We start from the raw sequence: 23034 nt of genomic DNA, 5'->3' as shown, positions 1-23034 counted from the left end.
CCACGCGGAATATTTTGGAGGATCAAGAACCGCGAACGCTTGGAAAGCGCCCGAGCTTCTCGCAGCCAGGGACGGACTTCCGGTCGGACGCTTTTAAGCGTCGGCACAACTTCCGGTCCCGGAGGCCGGCCCCATCGGACTCACACGTGCGGACGGCGTCCCCAGTAGCCCGGGCCGCTGGCGCCGCGGTGCCGCTGATCCTCCGGAGCCAGGACTTGCTGGGCCATGGTAATGTCACTAAAGGTGGGGGGTGATGTCTGTGGTGTCTCCTTTTGCTAGCAGCGTTCGGGGGGAGGGACGTAGGCGTCTGTCCCTCGTAATGTGCTCTCGGGACTGAGAACATACGCACTGCTGCTGGAGAACTTTCACCCCGGTTCTGTCTGGCCAAACTCACCAGTTTTAGAAGCAGGAACCGTAGGAAAAACTCAGCAAATCAGACACCTTTTAGGTGTTTCCGGCAGTTAATTTTTTTCCAGATTCTTGAGGTGTTATCCACAGGCAAGCTGTTCCACTGTTGAGGCCGAGGACTAATTGCTGAAACTTGGAGCAATCACAATAAGGGAAAGAGCCAAATTAAGGAGATCCCACCATTACTAAATAGATGGAATAAAAGTTGTGTTAGAGCCTCACAAACAGTTTGTACATAAATCATTAGTGATGTCATGCTAAGAGGAATAGCATGGCATATGGTAAAACTGTTGGCTTGAATGATCCACGTTATTTACATTAGAATTTTTATGAATCAAATAAAAATGCATCTACTCCATATGAGAGAGAGTTGGAGATGTATAGGTGATCTGCGAAGACTTGGGGATGAAAGTAGGAAGTGGGAGGCAGTTCTGCAGGTCAAGAGATTTCACCTTTTAGATGAAATGTTAATCGGACCCCCCCCCCCATTGGTTTAAGAAGAAAAAAAAGAAAATAGTTGGAGAAAGTTGTTTGTTTTTATTTTAGAGATACGGGTTGAACAGTCTCCTCTAGCCCAATGAGTTGTGCTACCCAGCAACCCACCTATTTAACACTAGCCTAATCACAGGACAATTTGCAATGATCAATTAGCTACTAGGCCGTCGTTAGGTCGCATCTGGAATTTCCAGTTGACGGACGAATTCCCTCCACGCTGCTCTGACATGCTGGGAAATCATGTACTTGGCGGGTCACAGCAGTGGTTTGCCTTTGCCTTCTGCCGGGTGAGTTTGAAGAGATCACCACCTCTTGCAGTGGATGACCAGGACATCCAAGTGCCTGGTCGTGCTCTTAGCGCTCCACAAGTGCCCGCTGGCCTGCTTTCTTCACTGTTGGACCATTAATCGGTCTCCTCTGCTCAGTCTGCCAGGCCCAGACTTCTCACGCTGGGATAGGCAAATCCCCAACCTCACCGAGGGTCGAATACCCGTTGGCTACCCTCACCTGGTTTGGCCCGTCTGCTGAGACCGTTTATTGGGGGTGTGGCTGCTGCGCGTGTTACAGCTACTTGGAGCCACAGGTGAGAGCTGAGTGCCAGGTGGGGACCAAAGGTGGACGAGCTGCCCTGAAAAAGGGCACGGCAGCCCCCCCCCCCACACCAGAGATGCTACCCCTCCCTAGACACCCCATACACCCCACATCTTTGGACAGTGGAAGGAAACCCACACGGTTCACAGGAAGAAGGTATAGACGGTGCCGGAGTTGAACTCTGGACTGCCCTAAGCTGTAAGAGTGTTGCACTGACCACTGCGCTATCATGGTGCCCAGTCAGAAATGAGAAATACTCTTCTGATCGGGCAGCACTGGAAAGAAACAGTCAACTCTTTAGCTCAAAAGTGTGAGAGATAAACAAGATGCTAAGGGAGAGATTTTGTAGAAGGCAGGTCTGCAAACAGCGATAGTGCAAGGTGAAATAGACTGGTAAAGGAACTGGAAACCACTAAAAAACAGCTCTGGAAAGAAATATAAATGATCCATGGCTGCCTCTTGTGCTAAGATGAGACCACCTTCTGGGTGGAGGAACAACACCTTGTATTCGATCTGGGTAGCCTCCAACCTGATGGCATGAATATCAATTTGTCCTTCTGGTAAACCCACCTGCCCTTCCTCTATTCCCCACTCTGGCCTTTTACTTCTTTTCACCTGCCTGTTACTTCACCCTGGGTTTCCTCCTCCCCTTTCTCTTACGGTCCACTCTCCTCTCCTTTCAGGTTCCTTCTTCTCCAGCCCATTACCTTTCCAACCCACCTGGCTTCATCTATCACATTACATCTACCCTCCTTCCCTCTTCTTTTCTCCCCCCCCCCCCAACCTTTTTATTCTGGTGTATTCTCCCTTGCTTTTCAGTCCTGCAGAAGGGTCTCGGGCGGAAACCCTTCCTCAGGTTGGGGGAGGAGGTCCTTCCATAAGGTAAATAAGAGAAAGCAAAAAGATTGATAATCTGAAGGCATGGATTTCTCGTGAATAACAAAAGTGCTGGAGAGAAGATGAGAATTGCTTTGCTTTTTTTTCTGATCTGAAATGCAGGGGAAATATTCAGTACGTAATAGTTTTTATAAAGGGAAAGGGATTAGAAAAATACTTAAACAATGTGAAGGTGCAAAAGGAGGAGCATGAGAATTTGGCATTAGTTGGACAGCTCTTTCAAAGGGCCAACGTGGGGAACTGCGGTTTCATAAAATGAATATTGTGCATTGTGTTCCTAGGGACAGCAGTTTGGCTTTCTGGATGAGTAGCTGGCCAGCACACAATGGCAAAACCTGATCAGCAGGCAGGCAGTGTTGTCCCAGTTGGATCTGACCAGGGACACTCAAAAAAGAAGAAAAAGAGGAAGAAATTCTGGGCCAAGGAGAAAAGTGTCACCAAACAGAAGACTGAACCAGTACTGCCTCCAAAGGATGTTGCGGAGTACTCATCCAACTGGAAGACTCTACAGCAGGTAAGGGTTTTAAAAAAAATACAGCAAAGTTTTAAAATGCTGCAAGAAACTGAAATAAGAAACTTTTTGCCAAGCATTAACACATCAAAACAACGTCTGCCTTGGGAGATTACCACTGAATAGTTTGAGGAGGCAGTATCGTCTTACACGAGATCTATTAACAGAATGATGAACTAAATTAAGTCGAGTTTAGACTGTAAGACACAGGAGCAGAGTTAGGCTATTCAGCCCATCAAGTCTGCTGTGCCATTTCATCATGGCTGATCCATATTCCCTCTCAGTCCCATTCTCCTGCCTTCTCATAACCTTTCACTTCCTGACTAATCAAGAATCTATCAACCTCCGCTTTAAATACACCCAATCACCTGGCCACCACCTGTGGCAATGAATTCCTCAGATTCACCACCCTCCAGCTAAAGAAATCCCTCCTCTCCATTCTAAATGGCTTTCTCTCAGTTCTGCCGCTGTGCCATCTGATCCTAGACTCCCCCACCAGAGGAAACATCCTCCCCACATCAACTCCATCTAGGCCTTTCAATATTCGACAGGCTTCAATGAGATTCTCCTTTTCCCTGCACCCCCCCATTCTAAATTCCAGTGAGTCCAGGCCCAGAGCCATTAAACGCTCCTCAAATGCTAACTGTTTCATTCCCAGAATCATTCTCCTTTGTACCCTCTCCAATGTCAGTACGTCCTTTCTTAAAAAGGGGGCCCAAAACTGCTCACAGTACTCCAAATGGGGCCTCACCAGTGCCATATAAAACCTCAGCATTACATCCTTTCTTTTATATTCTAGTCCTCTCAAACTGAATGCTGACATCGCATTTGCCTTCTCAGCCTGCAAGGAGTCCTGTATGAGAACTCCCAAGTCCCTTTGCACCTCAGAGTTTTGAATTTTCTCTCCGTTTACAAAATAATCTATGCTTTTAATCCTTCTACCAAAGTGCATAACCGTACACTTCCTGACACTGCATTCCATCTGCCCCTCCTTTGCCCATTCTGCAAATCTAAGTCCTAATGCAGCCTCATTGCTTCTTTAGTACTACCTGCTCCTCTACCTATCTTTGTATTGTCTGCAAACTTGTCCACAAAGCCATCTATTCCATCACCATTGACATACAACATAAAAAGAAGTGGTCCCAACACAGACCCCTGTAGAACACTACTAGTCACCGGCAGCTGGCCAGAAAAAGCCCCCTTTATTCCCACTCTTTGCCTGCTGCCAATCTGTCAATACTCTATCCGTTCTAGTATGTGTCCTGTAATACCGTGGGTACCCTCTCGTGTGGCAACTTGTTAAAGGCCTTCTGAAAATCCAAAGTATACAACATCCACTGACTATTCTTTATCTATCCTGCTTGTTATTTCCTCAAAGAATTTCAACAGATTTGTCAGGCAAGCATTTCTTTTAAGGAAACCATGCAACTTTGGCCTATGTTATATGTCTCTAAGTACCTGAAACCACATCCTTAACATCGACTCCAACATCTTCCCAACTACTGAGGTTACGTTAACTAGCCTATAATTTCCTTTCTTCTGCCTCTCTCTCTTGGAGTAGAGTGACATTTGCAATTTTCCAGTCCTCTGGAGCCATGCCAGAATCTATTGATTCTTGAAAAATCATTACTAATGCCTCCACAATCTCTTTAGCCACCTCTTTCAGAACCCTGGGGTGTAGTTTATCTCAACCAGGTGATTTATTTGCCTTCAGACCTTTCATTTTTCCAAGCACCTTCTCCTCAGTAATAGCAACTGCACTCACTTTTTCCCTCTGATACTCCTGAATTTCGGGCATTCTGCTGGTGTCTTCCACAGTGAAGACTGATACAAAATACTTGTTCAGTTCATCTGCCATTTCCTTGTCCCCTATTACCACCTCTCCAGCGGTCCAATATCTACTCTTGCCTCTTTTATTCTTTATATATTAAGAAAACTTTAATATCAAAGATGATACCAGTTGGCTAGCTTGCCTTCATATTTTATCTTCTCCCTCCTTGTGGCTTTTTTAGTTGCTTTCTGATGATTTTTAAAACTTACTCATTGCTTGAACTTCCCACTAATTCAGAGAGGGCATATAATAGAGCAATTTTTTCTTCAGCTCCTCCCACTTACTCCAAACTCAAGGGGTAGCCATGGGCACTCCAACTATACCTACCTCTTCGTCGATTACATAGAACAGTTCATGTTCCAAGCCTTCCCCGGTAATGCTCCCTAACTACTCCTACGCTATATTGACAAGTGCATTGGCACTGCTTCCTGCACCCATGCCGAGCTCATCAATTTTATCAACTTTGTCTCTTAACTTCTACCCTGCCCTTAAACTCACTTGGTCCATCTCTGACAACTCCCTTCCCTTTCTCAGTCTCTCTTGTCTCCATCGCTGGAGGCAAACTGTCAGTCGACATCTTTTATAAACCTACTGATTCCCACAGTTCTCTCACCTATGCCTGTTCCCACCCTATCTCCTGTAAAAATGCTATTCCCTTTTCTGTTTCTTCACCTCCACCTGTTCCCAACACACAGCTTTTCATTCCAGGATAATGGAGATGTCCTCCTCCTTCAAAGAACAGGGTTTCCCTCCCTCTACTAATAATGCTGCCTTTACCCGCATCTCCTCCATTTCCTGAACATCTGTGCTTACCTCGTCTTCCTGCCACCATGACAGAGTTCCTCTTGTCCTTGCCTACCACCCCATCATCCTCTACATCCAACACATTATCCTCCACAACTTCTGCCATCTCCAAAGGGATCCTACCACTAAACATGTATTTACCTCCCTCACCCTCTGCTTTCCTTGGGGGTTGTACCCTCCGACATTCCATTGTCTATTCATCCCTCCCCACTAATCTCCCGTCCAGCACTTATTGCTGCAAGCGGTCGAAGTGCTGTACCTGCACACTCACTTCCGCCCTCACCTGTATTCAGAGCCCTAGGCAGTCCTTCCAGGTGAGGCAACACTTCACCTGCGAATCTACTGGGGTCATCTACTGTGTATGGTGCTCTCGACACGGCCCCCTCTACATTGGTAAGACCCTTTGTAAATTCGGGAGCTGCTTTGTGGAGCACCTCTGCTCCATCCACCTTGGGATTGTCAAACTAGGTCTTCTGAATAGACAGTAACAAACTCAGTGGATCAGAGTATAACCATGTTTATTACTTGCAAGGGAAAACTACCTGTGTACGTTAAGTCATTGGTAGGTAGCTTCAATCTTACAAATTATTTTATCTGTTTACAGAGTCCAGTAATTCATCAGCTTCATATCTTTGAGGTCTTTCCATCCGTTAATTGGGATATCTCACATCTGTCTTGAATGACCCGCATTTTTAATGAGCCCATTTGTCTTTGAGGCTTTTCCTCCCAAAGCTGTGTCCTGTTTTTCTCTGCTTTCAATCATGCAGTACCTAAAGAGTTACTGCTATAAATCACGTACCACACCAGCTTCCCATCCAACCACAGCAGCAAAGCACTCTGGGGTCACACAGGTTCCATGTTGTCACATTACATGTTCCAAAAGTTACAAATTCATGGTCATCAGGGTCACAGATATGTCTCCACAGGATCCAGCACCAACCTGATCTTCCCAGTCTACCTGCATATTGAAATCCCCTATCACTGTTGTAAAATTACCCTTTTGACTTGCCTTTTCTATCTCCCATTGGGATTTGGAGCCCACATCCTGGCTACTGTTCAGAGGCTTGTATACAACTCCCATCAGGGTCTTCTTACCCTTGCAGTTTCTTAGATCTACCCACAAGGATTCTACATTCTCTGGTCCTATGTCACCTCTTTCCAAGGATTTGATTTCATTTTTACCAACAGAGCCACCCCACCTCCTCTGCCTTCCTGCCTGTCCTTTCAATATAATGTGTATCCTTGGATGTTACGCTCCCAACTATGATCTTCTTTTAGGGCCGACTCAGTGATGCCCTCAACATCGTACCTGCCAATCTCTAACTATGCTACAAGATCATCCACCTTATTCTGTATACCATGTGTATTCAAATATAACACCTTCAGTCCTGTGTCCATCACCATTTTTGATTTTGTCCCCCTTTTATGATTTTATTGTCATATGCACACATACAGTGAGGTACAAGTACAATGAAAGCCTTGCAGAAGCATCACGGGCATGTGGTTTTAGATGTGACTTTCCTTATCATAGTCATAGTCATACTTTATTGATCCCGGGGGAAATTGGTTTTCATTATGAAATAAGTCCAGGACCAGCCTATCGGCTCAGGGTGTCTGACCCTCCAAGGGAGGAGTTGTAAAGTTTGATGGCCACAGGCGGGAATGACTTCCTATGACGCTCTGTGCTGCATCTCGGTGAAATGAGTCTCTGGCTGAATGTACTCCTGTGCCCAGCCAGTACATTATGTAGTGGATGGGAGACATTGTCCAAGATGGCATGCAACTTGGACAGCATCCTCTTTTCAGGCACCACCGTGAGAGAGTCCAGTTCCATCCCCACAATATCACTGGCCTTACAAATGAGTTTGTTGATTCTGTTGGTGTCTGCTACCCTCAGACTGCTGCCCCAGCACACAACAGCAAACATGATAGCACTGGCCACCACAGACTCATAGAACATCCTCAGCATCGTCCGGCAGATGTTACAGGACCTCAGTCTCCTCAGGAAATAGAGACGGCTCTGACCCTTCTTGTAGACAGCCTCAGTGTTCTTAGACCAGTCCAGTTTATTGTCAATTATTGTCAGTCCAGTTTGTTTCAATTAAAGCTCTGTCTTGCTCAGATGTTGGGTATCTAAAATAAAGTAGAAAATACTGGGGGGGGGAGCTCAGCGGATCAGACGGTGTTTGTGGAAAGTGAACCACTTAACAGTTCAGGTTTGAACTGTGATTGAAGAAAAGAAGTTGGTTATCAGTTTTAGAAAGAGTGGGGGAGGGATGGGTGATACAAAATGAATATATCTGATGGGGTGAGACCAAATGGGTTAACACGGCCAGTAGAATCAGATAATTCTACTTTTGTCTGTGCAGTGTGTTGCTGCTGACACACTTCTGGGACGTATCCATCAGGCCAGACATTACCAACAGAAGGAGTGAAAATTGACAGGCAGAAACAGCCAGTTTTGCTGTAGGCAGGAAGAGTGAGTGAACTGCCTCACATCAGAGAATTCAGTGTTGACACCGGACGTGCAACGTGCCCAAATGCAAGGTGAAGTGGTGTTCTTCAGAGTTGTCGGGCCTCATTGTATTAATGCAGAAAGCAGCAACAAAGGTCAGCATGGGGATGAGGTGTTTCCCTTCGTTCTACCCATCCCTTCCCCACTGTACCAGGCATTTTTATCATTGTCGTAGTATAGGAAGTTAGAAAGAATGCAGAAAAGATTCACAAGCATGTTGCCAACACTGTGGGGCGGTGGGGGGGAGACTTGAATTATAAGGAGACAGTGGGACCTCCCCCCCCCCCCCGAAGGCTGAAGATGAGCTTATAGAAGTTTATAAAATCATGAGGGGCATGGATATGGTGAATGGTCAATCCTTTATTTTTCTCAAAGTGGAGTCTAAAACTAGAAAGCAAAGTTCAAAGTACATACATGTCACCGTACACAACCCTGAGATTCATTTTCTTCTGGATGTACTCAATAAATCCATAACAGAATCAATGAAAGACCTCAGCAACTTGGGCCTGATGGTTGAGGGGTAATAACTGTTCCACGGGCTTAAGGTGAGAGAAGACAGATTTACTGGGGTACTGAGGAGGATAGTTTTCACAGAGAGTACTGGGTGTTGTGGAATGAGCTTGCTGAGGAAGCTGGAGAGACAGGTACAGTTGCAGTGTCTAAAAGCCACTTAAACAGGTACATGAATAAGAAATATTTTAGCGGGATAGGTGCTAAACGAGTGCAAATGGAAGGCACCTGATGTGGTTGGCATGGATGAGTTAGACTGAAGGGCCTGTTTCCATGCTGTGACCTTCAATGCTTCTAAAAATTAACCCTTTCTCTCGCTCTTTCAGTTCTGATCAGGGGTTTCAGATCTGAGACGTTAACTGTTTCCACATATGCTACCTGATCCTTTAAGGGTTTCCATCGTTTTCTGTTCTTGTTATGACCAAATTGTACAATGTGTGTAGATTGTACCATAAGACATGGGAACAGAATTAGGCCATTTGGCCCATTGAGTCTGCTCTGCTATTCCGCCATGGCCGATTTGTGCAAATCCCACAGGGAAGCAAGAAAAATTAATGCAGCAAGCTCTTGAGACTTCATAGGTTGTTAGTGAATCCCAGGTTGAATACAACTTCGCTGTGTTGCAGGAGAAATGTTAGATGAGGAAAAAGTTAAGAATCATCCAGTTTGCCCACCACATTCCTGGTGGCTGAACAATCTAACAGTATCATTAAAGCGATCAATTTTTTCTGTTACTTTTTACACCCAAGTACATCAAGTCCCAGACTTCTGATGTTGTTGCTCTCCACGCCATTTCTTTAGCATTTTTTGTCTGTTGTTTTTTACAAGGCCGAGTTGCTAGCTCGACGCTTAACCCAGCACGGATGGAAAGCGTGCGAGGAGTCAGCCACATTTGAACCCAGAACCACTCGCATCAAAGTCCAGTGCGGATGCTACTACACAACCGGCCGGCTTAGACTTTTAATTTAGTGTATCATAAACTAACTGCTGGGTTAACCTTCCTCTGCAGAGGACGTACCAGAGAGGGAGAGGGAAGCAATTACACTGAAGAAGTTTTGCAACCACACAGGGGATTTGTGTGTGTGGAATGTCTCTATTGATGGTCTGAATCTTGGCATCTTATTCATGCAACTGCTTGTAATTTAATTTAGTTACTGAATCAGAAGACTGAAGAGGAGAACAAAGTTCCAGTCAGCAAATTCAAAAAGAAGACGAAGGAGCATCGCCAAGGAACACAAGGAGTTAAATCTGAAACGGGAGCGGAAAGGAAGACCCAGTCACTCTCTCTGGCTACAAGTGCACCCGTAAAAGAAAATGGAGTGAAACTGAATAAGAAATCACACCATGGGACTAAACACAGCGACAGTGAGCTGGGTAGGAATAGCCAAGCACCTCCAGATAAAGATTATTCCCCTCATAGGAAAAAGAGACGAAAGACTCAACCAGAACCAGAGCCTGAGAAACCGACTGAGTAAGTGTTTGTGAAATTATTCATCTCTCTCCTCCTAATTGACTGCACCAGTTTCCTGTAAATAGAACAGGTTAGGGAGTGGGTATACAGTCACTTAAAGCTCTTAAAACAAGGGGTGACAAAGAGCTATATGCAGTTATGTGCAAATAATTTAGAACAGGAAAAACGTTTTATGGTTATGATGCTGGACAATTCATGGTCACTGTTTACACTCAAACAACAAAGACAAGATTTTCTTTTGTTTAAACAACTTTGCTTTTTCCGTTCAAGTTCGATACAAGAGGGCCACCATTTTCTTACCCACAATACCCCCACTTCCCCCTCGAGCACATGCCCATTAACAGGGAAAGAGTGCATGCCAACTAAATGAACGTGTAGCCCAAATGAACAGAACTCATCGCAGAGTTAGTGATTAATAAGAATCAATGAGGCAGATGGTTAGGGTAAAGGGGGTGTTGAGTAGAATAATAGCTTGTATGGAGGATAAACGTCAACGTCAACAGGTTGAGACTGTAACCTGTCACCCTTTACTAACAATTGCACAGAAGTACCAAGCTTGACCTTTGATAGAGGAAGAACAATCAAAGACTTTTGTTGCTCCCAGTGTATAACAGCGAGGAAGGCATCAGCTGCTTCCATCAAGCCTGTTCCACACTCTGATGAATATAATCATTGTAATTTGACCCTTCCTTCCACACCCCTCAGCAGCTGTCTAATCTCCTGGGCAGATAACCAGTATAAACGCCCTCAGCTCATGGAACCCCATCCTGCAGATCATACAGACCAAGTGTTGCCCATAAACAGGCTTGCATCCTCGATAGTGTGACCTTTGCCCAGGTGAGTTTCCTCTTAAAGGCAGAGTTGGTGTCTCCTGCACCAAAATCAGGACATTCAGCCCCTCTATAGTTCTGATATGCAGCAGTCCTTTCCAGAAAGAATTTGGATTCTGTTCCTATTCAGTGTGAAAATACCTGCTGCCCGCTAGAGGATTCTGCTGTAATAGTGATGTGAAGGTGTTTTTTGTTTTGTTGATTGAGAACTATCTGCAATAATATGTGAGACACTTTGGGAAGTTAAAAAGAAACTTTCTGTTTATCAGGCTGTGTAATGCATGGCCAAAATTGGTGATTAAATTGCCCCTTTGGAAGTGTGCCAATAAGAAGTGTCCAGTGGTCCGTGTTGGAAAATACTTTTTGTGTTGCATGAGGGCAGATTTGCAATCATGGGGCTAAAAGTACAATAGTTGCAAGATGGAGCAGGACCTATTCATGGTTTCACTGATCATATTTCCACATCTCGTCTGGGGCTTTGACTCTTTCCCAACAGGCCGGACATTTGGTTTGATGATGTAGATCCCGATGACATCGAAGCAGCAATGGGACCGGAAGCTGCAAACGTTGCTCGACAGCAAGAACGTGCACCGCAGGAAAATCCGAACCCTACACAACAAAGCCCGGAAAAATTGCTGGTTAAAGATAGAGCTTTTGAAGGGTAGGTACCAAGCAATTAGTTAAACTTTTATCTTAACCACAATAATATTAATGGGACAGCATAGAGAGCGCTTCACCAGATAACTATTTGGTGCTAGATTCCCTAGGATTACTTAAAAATCTGTGCTAATCATTTGCTACTGATAGAACATAGTGTTTAGTTTCCAGTGAAGTATCTTCTCTGCTTTGCAAGATTTTCAAAGATATATAGATGTCTATATGAAGTCCCTTTGGTGTGCAATAACCTTGCTGTTATACTCTCAGACTGACAAAAGCTGTAGCAATGGACTGTGAGATGGTTGGTGTTGGGCCGGACAAAGTGGAAAGCATCCTCGCACGGGTTTCCATCGTAAATAAGTTTGGCAAGTGCATTTATGACAAGTACGTGAAACCAACAGAAAAGGTGACCGATTACAGGACCTGGGTGAGTGGAATACGTCCGGAGGACATTAAGAACGGTAAGAGGCGTTCTGACTTCCTGATTTTTTAAAAAATATATTTTTGTAGGATTTTCACATTAATTTTTGGTTATGACATTGGAATTGAGGTAGAGGTATCAATTGGGAGAAAACAATAGGGTATGGAATTTCAGTGAAATTGCTGTAGGAGACAGTCATTTAGCCGTACACACCATTTATACTTATCCTGAACTAATTCTATACTAATCCCACATGTCCTCTGTGTTCTTGAATCTCTATATTACACAATACTTTCACCTTCCAGTCTAAAGTGTTCTTAAATATTCTTCATTCTCTGCTTCGTTCACCAACTTTTGCATTCCACAGTTACTAAAGTTTCTACTGTGAAAATGCATTTCCACCTCCCTGCCCCAAATCTCTTGCATTTAATTTTGTACGCTCAGACATGGATCTGAAGGATGGTTTTGTCTGATCCCTTTCCCAAATTATAACAGAGAGGTCATGAAATATTGCTGGCAACAAGAGTTAAGGACACTTTCACATCAAGGGTAACTGGGGAAGTTAGAGGTCATTAGGAACTAAGTTATGTTTATAGAGCCAGTGGACAATGATGGGGTCATAAATTAATACATCTTATCTGTACTTATTAAGGACAAAGTCATTGTAGTTGGAAAATTCAGGGAAAAGGTAGCTGAAACTCTAGAATGTGTAATCACAAAAAAGGAAGAGGTATGTCTCAGTGAGCTGAAAATGGAAAAAAAATCCCTGAGACCTGATGAGGTGTATCTTAGGCTTGTATGGAAAGCAAGGGAGGAGATCCCACAGAGTAGACTACTCCATAAAGTTAGAGTACATGGGATCTAATGCAAGATAGCAAATTGGAGGTTGAGTGCAATGATGGAGGTTTGCTTTTGTATTTAGAAGCCTGAGACCAGTAGTATACCAGAGGGACCCTTACTGTTTTGTTATATATGTCGGAGGTCTGATCAGTAAGTTTACAGATGATACGAAAATCAGTGATGCTGTTGATATTGAGAAGGGTAGTCATTCGCCTACAGGGTGGGATTGATCAATTGGTTAGATGGGCAGAGCAAGGACACATGAAACCTAATCCAGGTAAGTATGAGGTGATGTCATTTGGGAGGACTACACAATGAATAGTCCAATCACAAACAAGAATAGTAGGATCACAAATCACAAGCACAATGAATAGTAGGGCCTTAATACTCAGTAAGGAGTATTGAGTGACAGGTTCCAAATTCAAGGATACCTGAAGCTAATAGCTCAGGTAGATAAGCTGGTGATGAAGGCCAATGGGATCCCTGCTTTCATTAGCTGGGACCGAGAATACAAATGGACAGAGGTTATGGTACAACTTTATTACACACTGATTAGGTCTTAGCTAGAGTTCTGCATATCATTCTGGTCACTGTACAATAGGAGTAGGTGGTTGACATTTGGTGTCGAATTGAGGGTCTGTTTCTGTGCTGTATGTCTATTTGACTCTAAGAGATGTGATTGCACTGATCTAGAGATTAAAGGTCAGCTTTCTTTGTCAAATATACATTGACATGTACAGTAAAATGCTTCATTAGTGTCAATGACTAACTCAGCCTGAGGATTGTGCTGGGGAGGCATAGCAAGAGTCACTATACTTCCGATGCCAACTAGCATGCTCTCAACTTGCTGAACCTATGTCTGGAATGTGGGAAGAAACCAGAGTATCTGGGGGGAAATCCACAGGATCACGGGGAAAACGTACAGACTCCTTTCAGAATCAAGCCCCAATCTTCACAGCTGCTGCTGCTGTAAAACGTTGCACTATCCGCTATGCTGCCGTGCTGCCCTATTCTAGGCTGAAATTTTTAAATAAGTGCTTGGAAAAATAGTCAATGAACCAGCCATCGTGGAGTTGGTGTTATTATGAACTAGTAATATGAGTTCATTGACAAAGAAAGTATACTGTGCATTGCCTAAATGTATATTCAGAGAGCATCAGAGTGAATAGGAAATTGAGTAAAGAACAAAAAAAGGCAGCTAATGGTTTCTCATAGGAATGCAAACAAGTTGTTTGTGTGCTTCAGTGGGGCAGTGTAGGGATTATTGCTGTTAAGTAAAGAATGTTTGAAATGCTGTGAATATTTTTGTACAAGAAACTAACATTGTTTTCTGTCTGGCTTGGCTAACTTTAGGTGAAGATTTTAAAGTCGTGCAGAAGGAGGTGGCAGACATCTTGAAAGGAAGGATCTTAGTAGGTCACGCTGTACACAATGATCTTAAGGTCAGTTCTTCGGAGTCACCCAGTCTGACCCTTTCCCCAAATGCCAAACTGTTTGGGGTGTGGGTTGGGGTTCAGTTTGAACTTTGTGGAAGAGAAGCCCAACAATCTTTTCTTTTGAACAGTGAAATGAGACATGGTTAATATCTTCACCACTTTCCTCCAACCGACTTGTGTTTGCTTCTCCTCATCTAAAGGTGCTGCATGAGATCTGAGCTAGGTGGCTGTTCTCCAGTAGACTCATTGGAGTCGACTTTGACCACGTTGAGAGACTCGGGCACTGTGTTGCTACAGCTCTGTCACTGGCAAGATTAACTCAGAGAACGTTCATTAATTTGTGTTGTTTTAGAATCTGAATTAAATTTAAGAATACGTGGTAAGCAGTAATAAACCCTGATGCTGACGGATTGTTTAAAAACTCAGTTTTAGTGAACTAAACTGTTTGCCAGTCTTGGTCGATATGCGACCGTGCTGGCAGGGAACTTGTTCCTTAAATTCATTGTGGAGTTTAAAAAGGGATTCCCCCATCTTGTTTCTGGTTCTTAATTCTATACATTGGTTATCAGCTCTCGGGAAGCAGTCACTCTGTCAAAAACTCTCGTGAATTTGAACAGGTCTTTTAAAAAAAAATGTGGGTGGATTCTTAATAAAGCTGGAAGTTTTTGATCTGACTTCTATAAATAAAAGCAGAAAATGCTGGCAATAGTCAGCAAGTCATGCAGCTTGGGTGTTGGTAAATATGGAGCGGTCCCTTTGAAATGCTGGGAGGGGAGAAGTGTCCACTGGTAGCCTCTTATTGAAGCTGGCAGAGGTTACAATTTATTATGTGGGGGCAGGTGGGTGGGGGGTGAGGGGAAGTGTTAGTCTGTCCCTGCACAGGATGAGGTGCGATATGGAACACATGCATCAGAATCAGGTTTATTATCACGGAATTATGTCATGAAAGTTGTTATTTTGCAGCAGCAGTACAATGCAATACATAAATTACTGTGGGTTGCGATAGAAAATGTTAAATAATGTGGAGAGAGCGAAATAACGTGGTGGTATTTGTGCACCACCAGAAATCTGACTTTGGAGGGGAAGAAGCTGTTCCTAAAATGTTGAGCGTGCGTCTTCAGGTTCCTGTACCTCCTCCAGGATGGAAGTAATGAGAAGAGGGCAAGGGTCCTTCGTGAGGCACCACCTTTTGGAGATGTCTTTGATGGTGGGGAAGCCAGTGATGGAGCTGGCTGAGCTTACAACGCTCTGCAGCGTTTTTTAAATCCTGTGTGCTGGAGGCTGCATACCAGACGGTGATGCAATCAGTCAAAATGCTGTTAGTGGAACATCTGTAGAAATTTGTTGGAGTCACTGGTGGTGTACCAAAACTCCTCAAACAGCAGCTGGCGTGCCTTCTTCGTGACTGCATCAATATGTTGGGGCCACCTCAACATATTAGAGAGTACTGTCGGTAATGGAGATGATGGGGAGGAGATGGTGGTAACCACAGTTAAACAAGGAAAGACATCTCAGAAATACCCTCGTAGAAAGTGTTGTCATCAGAGGTGGGTGCTGGGGGACAAAATTATTGGGGAATGTTAAACATCAGCGAACTACTTGCAGAGACACAAGAAATTCTGCAGATGCTGTAAGTCTTGAGCACCACACACAAAATGCTGAAGGAACTCCAGCAGCATCTGTGGAGGGAAATGAACAGTTATTCCCTTCCTTCGGTGATGCTGACCTGAGTTCCTCCAGCATTTTGTACTTGTAATTCTGACTTCAACTGGTTCAATACTCATTTCACTGAATCGGCTCACCCCCAGAAGTGCCATGACCCTAGGTCAAAATTGCAAGATTCTACAATTGCACTAGTTAGTGAAGGAACTTTGAGGGTCTTTATTTTCCCAGTCACAGAGTGTACTTTTAAACATCTTAAGTCAGTTACCATTGAATTTACTGATAAACCCTGTATAATTTATGGCAGATCCTGTTTTTGAGTCATCCAAAGAAGAAAATTCGTGACACGCAGAAATATAAACCTTTCAAAGCACTTGTCAAAGTAAGTAAAGTTTAAGTTTATCATTCAAAAACTGTATCCTGTTCCACAGGCAGAGAATGTTAATTTTCAGCTAATGGATTTGGACTCAAATTCAACATCTGAGTACAGACTGATTTCATCCAAGATCTTTATCCACTTAAGCCAGCCACCAGCTATTAAACCATAAGACATAGGGGCAGAATTAAACCATTCAACCCATCCAATCTACTCCATCATTCCATCATGGCTGATCTATCTTCTGTCAATCCCAGTCTTCTGTCTTCTCTCCATAACTTCTGACATGCTTACTGATCATACCCCACCTCCACCCTGTCTAGGCCTTTCAATATTTGGTGGGTTTCAATGAGATCTCCCCCCTGCACCCCCCCCAATTCTTCTAAACTCCTGTGAGTGCAGCCCCAAAGCGCTGAAACACTCATGTTAACCCTTTCATTCCTGGAACCATTCTTGTAAACCACCTCTGGACCCTCTCCAATGCCAGTGCATCCATCCTTTCTTGGTTATAGGGCCCAAAATTGCTCACAATACTCCCAAGTGGCATCTGATCAATGCCTTGTAAAGCCTTGGCATTACGTGCTTGCTTTTGTATTCTAGTCCTCTCAAAATGAATGTTAACATTGCATTTGCCTTCGTTACCACTGACTCAACCTTCAAGTTGGGTTCGGGAATCCTGCACTGGACTCTCTCCAATGCCAGCACTTCTTGTCTTTGACGTGTGATCCTGCTGTATGAGGAATCTTCCTAACATACAGAGTTACCTGCTAGAATTTCAATTTGCTGTCTTTACATAATGGTATTCCAGAAAATGGGCAATAAAGAAGTCCAGTTATCCCAATAGGACTAAGAACAGTTTAGATTCTGTGACAGCCTCTTTCGCACACCATCTTGCTGGGCTTTCCTTTTGACACGCCTTTCCATCCTTCTGTGTATCCAGCACTTGTGGCATTTTATCAATCTGTTTGTTTTTAAGGTTTACAGTTGCTTTTAAGGATAAACTAGGTTCTCCAGAAAGTATAACCAAATCTAGAATTTGTATAATTCATTGCCAGAATGGATGCAGCTGGGGTTGCATCAGCTAAACTTGTAGGTTTGAGAGCAAGAATTCTGATGTCCTCTGTTCCTATTCAGCATTCTGTGGGCATCAGATATAAAATAGGTTATGCATGATGGTCATTATTAAATCTGAATGCAAAGAACACAATCCATCATTTTCTCAATAGGACTAAAGGCTGACAAATCTTTGAGATTGTGACAGGCAGGATCAATAAATTAGAACAGGTACTGTGCATGAGGAGAGCTCATGGCTTTGGGGATTTTGGCATGGATCAAGAATCAGCCAACTAGACATCTTCAGGTTGGTGGCCTGTAACCAGTGGGGTCAGTGCTGGGGCCTCAACTGTTTGCAGAGTCAATTAATGCAAGTCGTGAGAGGGTGAAGAGTCTGCAAAGAAGTCTAAGTAAGCTAAAATCCAGTGTTTTTGTGGTGAATTGTGAAGTTATTCATTTCGTCGGAAGAATGGAAACGTAGAATATAATTTAAATGGAGAAAGAATGCTGTACAGATGTCTCAGGGTATCTTTGTGTATGAAATGAAGTTAGCATGCAGGTACAGTGGTGATTAGGAAGACAAATGGGCTGTTAGACTTTATTGCAAGGGGGTGGAAATCCAGCTACAATTATACAGAGCCCACTGGGTCCACACCAGACAACCATTTACACTAATCTTGTTTTAACCTCTGCACGTTCTCATCAACTTCCCGCTAAATTCAATCTCTCACTTGCACACTGGAGACGTTTGACAGCAGCCTATTAACTTTCCAACCCACACATCTCTGGAACATGGATGGGAGCTGGAGCACTCCGGGGAAACCCACGGGGTTACAGTGAGATTGTGCGAACTGCACGTTGACAGCACTGGAGATCAGGATTGGACCTGGGTCGACGGAGCCACCTTTCTCTAAGGAACTCGAACGTTTGGAATTGTCTAACCAAGAGAGTGGTGGAAGCTGAGTAAGCGGATACATGAGGCAAACACATCCTTTGTGGGAGTTTAGAAAACAGGCGGGGAGGAAAAGTTGAAGCCAAGAGCAGATCAGCCATAATCTTACCTAATGACAGAGAAGGCATAAGGAATCCTGCAGCCTACTCTTGCTCCCATTTTTTTTATATATCAGGAGAAATGTTTTTACACAGACTTGAGAAAGTGAAACACAGTACCAGGAGGGATGGTGAGGCACACAATATATTTACGTTGGCTATATAGTGACCAGACAGGAATAAAGGTATGGTTTAATGAAGAAACTCTTGGAGAATAAACAGCAGCGTTGCTGATCGAGCCTTAAATGTTATTTCTGCCTTTACTAACACTTTCGGAGTAGCTCTTGGGTTAAAAGCCTCAATTAATAGAAATTTAGAAACCAGAGGGCTGTTGGATAAGGATGAACCCTAACATCATTAAAGACCTAATCTCAGGTCCTGTATTTAAAAATAAAATGAGTAATTTTTTGTGGAATAGGAGGATCGTGTGAACTTCTGAAATAAACTATCGACTGTTACATCTGCTTGTGTTACTAAAAGCTGCATGAGCATATGTCTCCAGTGATGTTTGTGAAAGTACAACCAGGATTGACGGTGTCAGATACAGGAACTTGTCATTCACTCTTGTATACCTTTTGCCTGAAATCACTTTGTTGAAAGCAGTGATTCTGACCCAAACCAAGCAGAGGCATGGAGATTATGTGCAGAACACAGCTGAACCTGGAATTTGGAATGGCATGTATTGTGCCTTTTTAAGATATTGAGGGTCTTTAAATGATCTGAACATTTTATTCCTGGATTTATTTTCTTTACAGTGTGGTCGGCCCTCGCTCAAGCATCTATGTCGGCAGATCCTAAAGGTCAAAGTTCAAGAATCCGAACATTCTTCGGTGAGTATGCTCATTGAAGACATTACTAGGCATTGGATAGCTTATACAAGTAATGGTAGTCTCTGACTGGAACACTCCAGGCTTTCAGCTAATCTCACTGTTCATTCATTGACTGCCACTGGAGTATGGGTGTGGGGGTATGAGCCACTCTCTCCCACGCTCACACTGCACATGAGCACTGCCTGCAGATAATGACCAGCAGTTTGATTTTTTGGGGAACTGTCGCATCCAAAGCTGATCCATCATGCCGGTAACTGTCAATACATCCACCTTAAACATATTGAGAACAAATGCTTTAGAGGAAATCCTATCTAGGAGATTTATTCTTTGATTGTAACAATCATGAATTCTAATAATTGTGTAAATCGGCATCTATTGTTTAAATGACTTGAAGATATGGCTCTGGAATCTCCAAGGAATGGTGCATGATAGCATCCTATCTAGTTGAGATTATAAAATTATTATATAGTTTCATAGCACTGTAAGTAGTATTGATAGTGTTCTAATTTGTTCTGTATTTCATTTGGACGGTTTGTAAACAGTCTCTAGTATAGAAAGGAAACACAACATTGAGACTTGGAAGAAAACCCTGACACAAAATTGGTTGTTTCACTCCTAAGCAGGTTAGGGCACCGAGAACAGCTTGGACCAAACAGTTACTCTCGGCAAAGTCAGCTAAATTAATAATACTTATCTGTAGTGGCTCTGACATGGTAAAACATGCTCCAGTGTACTTGCATGTCGACATTGAAATCTTGTCACCTCATTGGAGAAGGGAGTGGTTTAATCATATACAGTGGATCCCAGTTAATTGGGGCAGCTGCTTATTTAGGGCAACTCTTCAAGAACAAAAACTAAGAAAATTGCTGGGATTCCCTTCATTTATTTGGGACATTATGCTGCTTATTTGGGACAGGAGACTGTTGCCGGGCAGTTTCTAACTAGTGTCAGTCATGTGCACTTGTAATGGCTGTTAGAAACTACACCGTGCTTAGAGTGAGCATTTTTTAAAATGGTGTCAGTTACATGTGCTGGTGCTATCCATTTGGGCCGAAAGACGCAGTTTCAAAAAGCAGTTATTTTTAGATCATTTTGGGCCAGGAAATCTATTCATTCAGGAAGGCAGTGCATTATCAGCACTCAGTGTCTCCGCTGATTTTGTTCATTTACAGTCAATCAAGAACAGGGCAGCGTATACTAGACTAGTTCCTCTGTCGATAATTATTAGGAACTAAATATAGTTTTATAGTACTGCAGAACTACTGGTAGCATTATAATGTGTTCTGTTTCACTTAAATACATAATTTGTACTCAGTTAAATGGTAGTTTTTTAATATACCTTTTTAACTATTTCCATGAAACTTCAGCTAATTGGGGCAGTGGCTTACTTAGGCCAAAATGTATCCCAATTAACTGGGATCCACTGTATTTGGTCAGAGACAAATTAGTGGAGGGAGGAGCTCGGAGAGGAAATTCGGGACCTGGAGCTCTAGATCTCTGAAGGACAGCCACTGGTGGTGGAGGAAGGAATGGAAATTTGGCTGTGCAGGAAGGCAGCATTGTACAATTTAGAGGGCTGGATAATGATGAGAATGCAAAACAAAACCATCGTGGTTATGAGAATTTTTAAATTATGGCATTAACAATTAGACACAGCCTCTTGGGGGAACTTAGGCTCCTTAAGTGTGTTTTGGCTCCATAAATGGGTTGGACACAGGGCTTAAAGGTAAAATAATTGCCTAGCAACACACACAAATTGCTGGTGAATGCAGCAGGCCAGGCAGCATCTATAGGAAGAGGTACAGTCGACATTTCGGGCCGAGACCCTTCATCAGGACTAACTGAAAGAAGAGATAGTAAGAGATTTGAGAGGAGGAGGGGAGATCCAAAATGATAGGAGAAGACAGGAGGCCGCATCGGGAGCACTGGAGGCAGTATATCATCCCAGCCGACTCACAGGCTGTGTCCGGTGCTCCCGATGCGGCCTTCTGTATATTGGCGAGACCCAACCCAGGCTGGGAGATCATTTCGCTGAACACTTACGCTCTGTCCGCCAGAGAAAGCAGGATCTCCAAGTGGCCACACATTTTAATTTCACGTCCCATTCCCATTCTGATATGTCTATCCACAGCCGCCTCTACTATCAAGATGAAGCCACACTCAGGTTGGAGGAACAACACCTTATATTCCGTCTGGGTAGCCTCCAACCTGATGGCATGAACATTGACTTCTCTAACATCCGTTAATGTCCTGACGAAGGGTCTCGGCCTGAAATGTCGACTGCACCTCTTCCTAGAGATGCTGCCTGGCCTGCTGTGTTCACCAGCAACTTTTATGTGTGTTGCATGAATTTCCAGCATCTGCAGAATTCCTGTCCATTGCCCTCATCACAGTTTGGTGTCAGGCACGGACTTGCTCAGAGTTGCATTTGCCTTGAAGCGCTGGTTTTATCAGATGTAATTGGGCTGGGCAGTGAAGTCTGCCCTGGGCTACATGACTTGTTGTTCTACCCAGATTGGAAACAGTAAAATAATTCTCACAGACAGCCATTCTTCGAGTCTGGACCTGTGTAAACTGCATTCAAGTGAGCGTAACAGGAGCTTGGATGAAACAGTAATGTGCAGAAGCCCAGAGTTACGGTGCTGGTGGAGTTCCACTGGGTGTAACCTGCTGTTCTCTTACCTTTTTAGGTGCAGGATGCCCAGGCGACAATGAGACTTTACACATTGGCACGGCAACAGTGGGAAGCAGGATTAAAGGCCAAGTACAAAGCGAAGAAAGAAGATGTGAAGGAGAAAACTGAATCGAAGAGGGATAAGACAGCAAGCAGGCGATGAGGGGGTCAGCGTTTGGTATTCTGTGAGAGGTCAATCTGAGCCTCCATTCCCCTACAATTTAAATTTGACAGAGGGACACTTCAGGAATGGACCTTGTGACAGCAGATGAATTTTCCTACACGTATAGATATTTCAATGAAGAACATGCAGAAGGAGTAGGAGTTGACGGCAAATCCCTTGCATTTGTACGTTTCCTGCGGTAACTGGATGGTCTGGACTGATAGGAAATCCAGGATATCGCAGATTCCCCACCTCAACTCAGTTAATTTTTTTTTTAGAAAATAAATCTCGTCAGAATTTTATACTCAAGTTGAAACTTGTTGGTGCTTTAGTATCCTATAACGTTATAAATCACTCAGTAGGAGCTGCTAAGTAAGTAGTATGGAAGCTTTTTTACCTCACTTTGTAAACTCAGTGCTTCTTCCGTACTGCATGGAGAGTTTTCACATGATCTATTTAGATTCATTCCCCTGGTTACCGACTCTGGAAAAAGCTAATTTCTCAAATCTCTGGAGCAGGATTTGAATTGCCAATCTTCTTCTGTCTTGGGTTTTATTAACTTTATTTAAAGGTGTCGTGAAACAAATGCGAGTGAGTCAAACCTAACAGATTTCAGGACAGTGCGGTTAGTATAGAGCTCAGGTTGGAAGGATAAAGGCAGGACTAGGTTGAAGTGATCCCTGTTTGACTTAAAGCACCTTTGGGAGAAGATGATGGCTGTCTGTGTTACCAGAATCAGGTGCTGTGATCAGGTCCTGAGAAGGAATATAATCAACATGAGGCAGAACATTCATCAGTTTAATTGAAGACCTGATTATTCAACAGATGTCCTGCGGCTTGCATTCTCAGATTCTCCATCCACCGTCTGAAGTTTTAGAAGTGTAGAATTTACTATGATGACAATATCCTGAAGGAAGAATGAAAACAAATAAATTACCATTTTATTATGTCTGTTTCTCTCCTGTGCATTCTCTTGCACAACTTTCTTCTTTTCCTGAAGACCCTGGTT

General features: G+C 43.5%; 2 protein-coding genes across 6 annotated transcripts in view; one reads left to right on the top strand and one right to left on the bottom strand.

Moving 5' to 3' along the window:
- Positions 1-60: 60 nt before the first annotated feature.
- On the top strand, positions 61-22964 carry rexo4 (REX4 homolog, 3'-5' exonuclease). Of its 2 annotated transcripts, none has more exons than XM_072240446.1 (9): positions 61-243; positions 2673-2905; positions 9714-10033; positions 11360-11524; positions 11788-11981; positions 14135-14223; positions 16187-16261; positions 19114-19188; positions 21879-22964. In XM_072240446.1, the coding sequence occupies exons 2-9, from the start codon at positions 2717-2719 to the stop codon at positions 22023-22025; spliced, it is 1254 nt and encodes a 417-aa protein (XP_072096547.1). In that variant the 5' UTR covers positions 61-243; positions 2673-2716; the 3' UTR covers positions 22026-22964. The 2 variants fall into 2 exon arrangements, with proteins under 2 accessions (XP_072096547.1, XP_072096546.1); XM_072240445.1 differs by having other exon boundaries at positions 62-228; positions 21879-22963.
- LOC140186322 (serine/threonine kinase-like domain-containing protein STKLD1) overlaps positions 17358-23034 on the bottom strand; it is a 53755-nt gene continuing 48078 nt past the window's right edge. For 3 of the 4 annotated variants that reach the window (XM_072240440.1, XM_072240442.1, XM_072240444.1), the window contains one exon: positions 22810-22932. In XM_072240440.1, coding sequence (XP_072096541.1) covers positions 22840-22932 — 93 coding nt within the window. In that variant the 3' untranslated portion in view covers positions 22810-22839. Of the gene's footprint in view, positions 17394-22809; positions 22933-23034 lie in introns of those variants that run through there. The other variant, XM_072240441.1, reaches the window with a different exon arrangement.

Source organism: Mobula birostris, chromosome 22, assembly GCF_030028105.1.
Source record: "Mobula birostris isolate sMobBir1 chromosome 22, sMobBir1.hap1, whole genome shotgun sequence".
In the NCBI taxonomy this organism is placed as follows: Eukaryota; Metazoa; Chordata; class Chondrichthyes; order Myliobatiformes; family Myliobatidae; genus Mobula; species Mobula birostris.
This window is presented reverse-complemented; position numbering and strand designations above follow the sequence as displayed.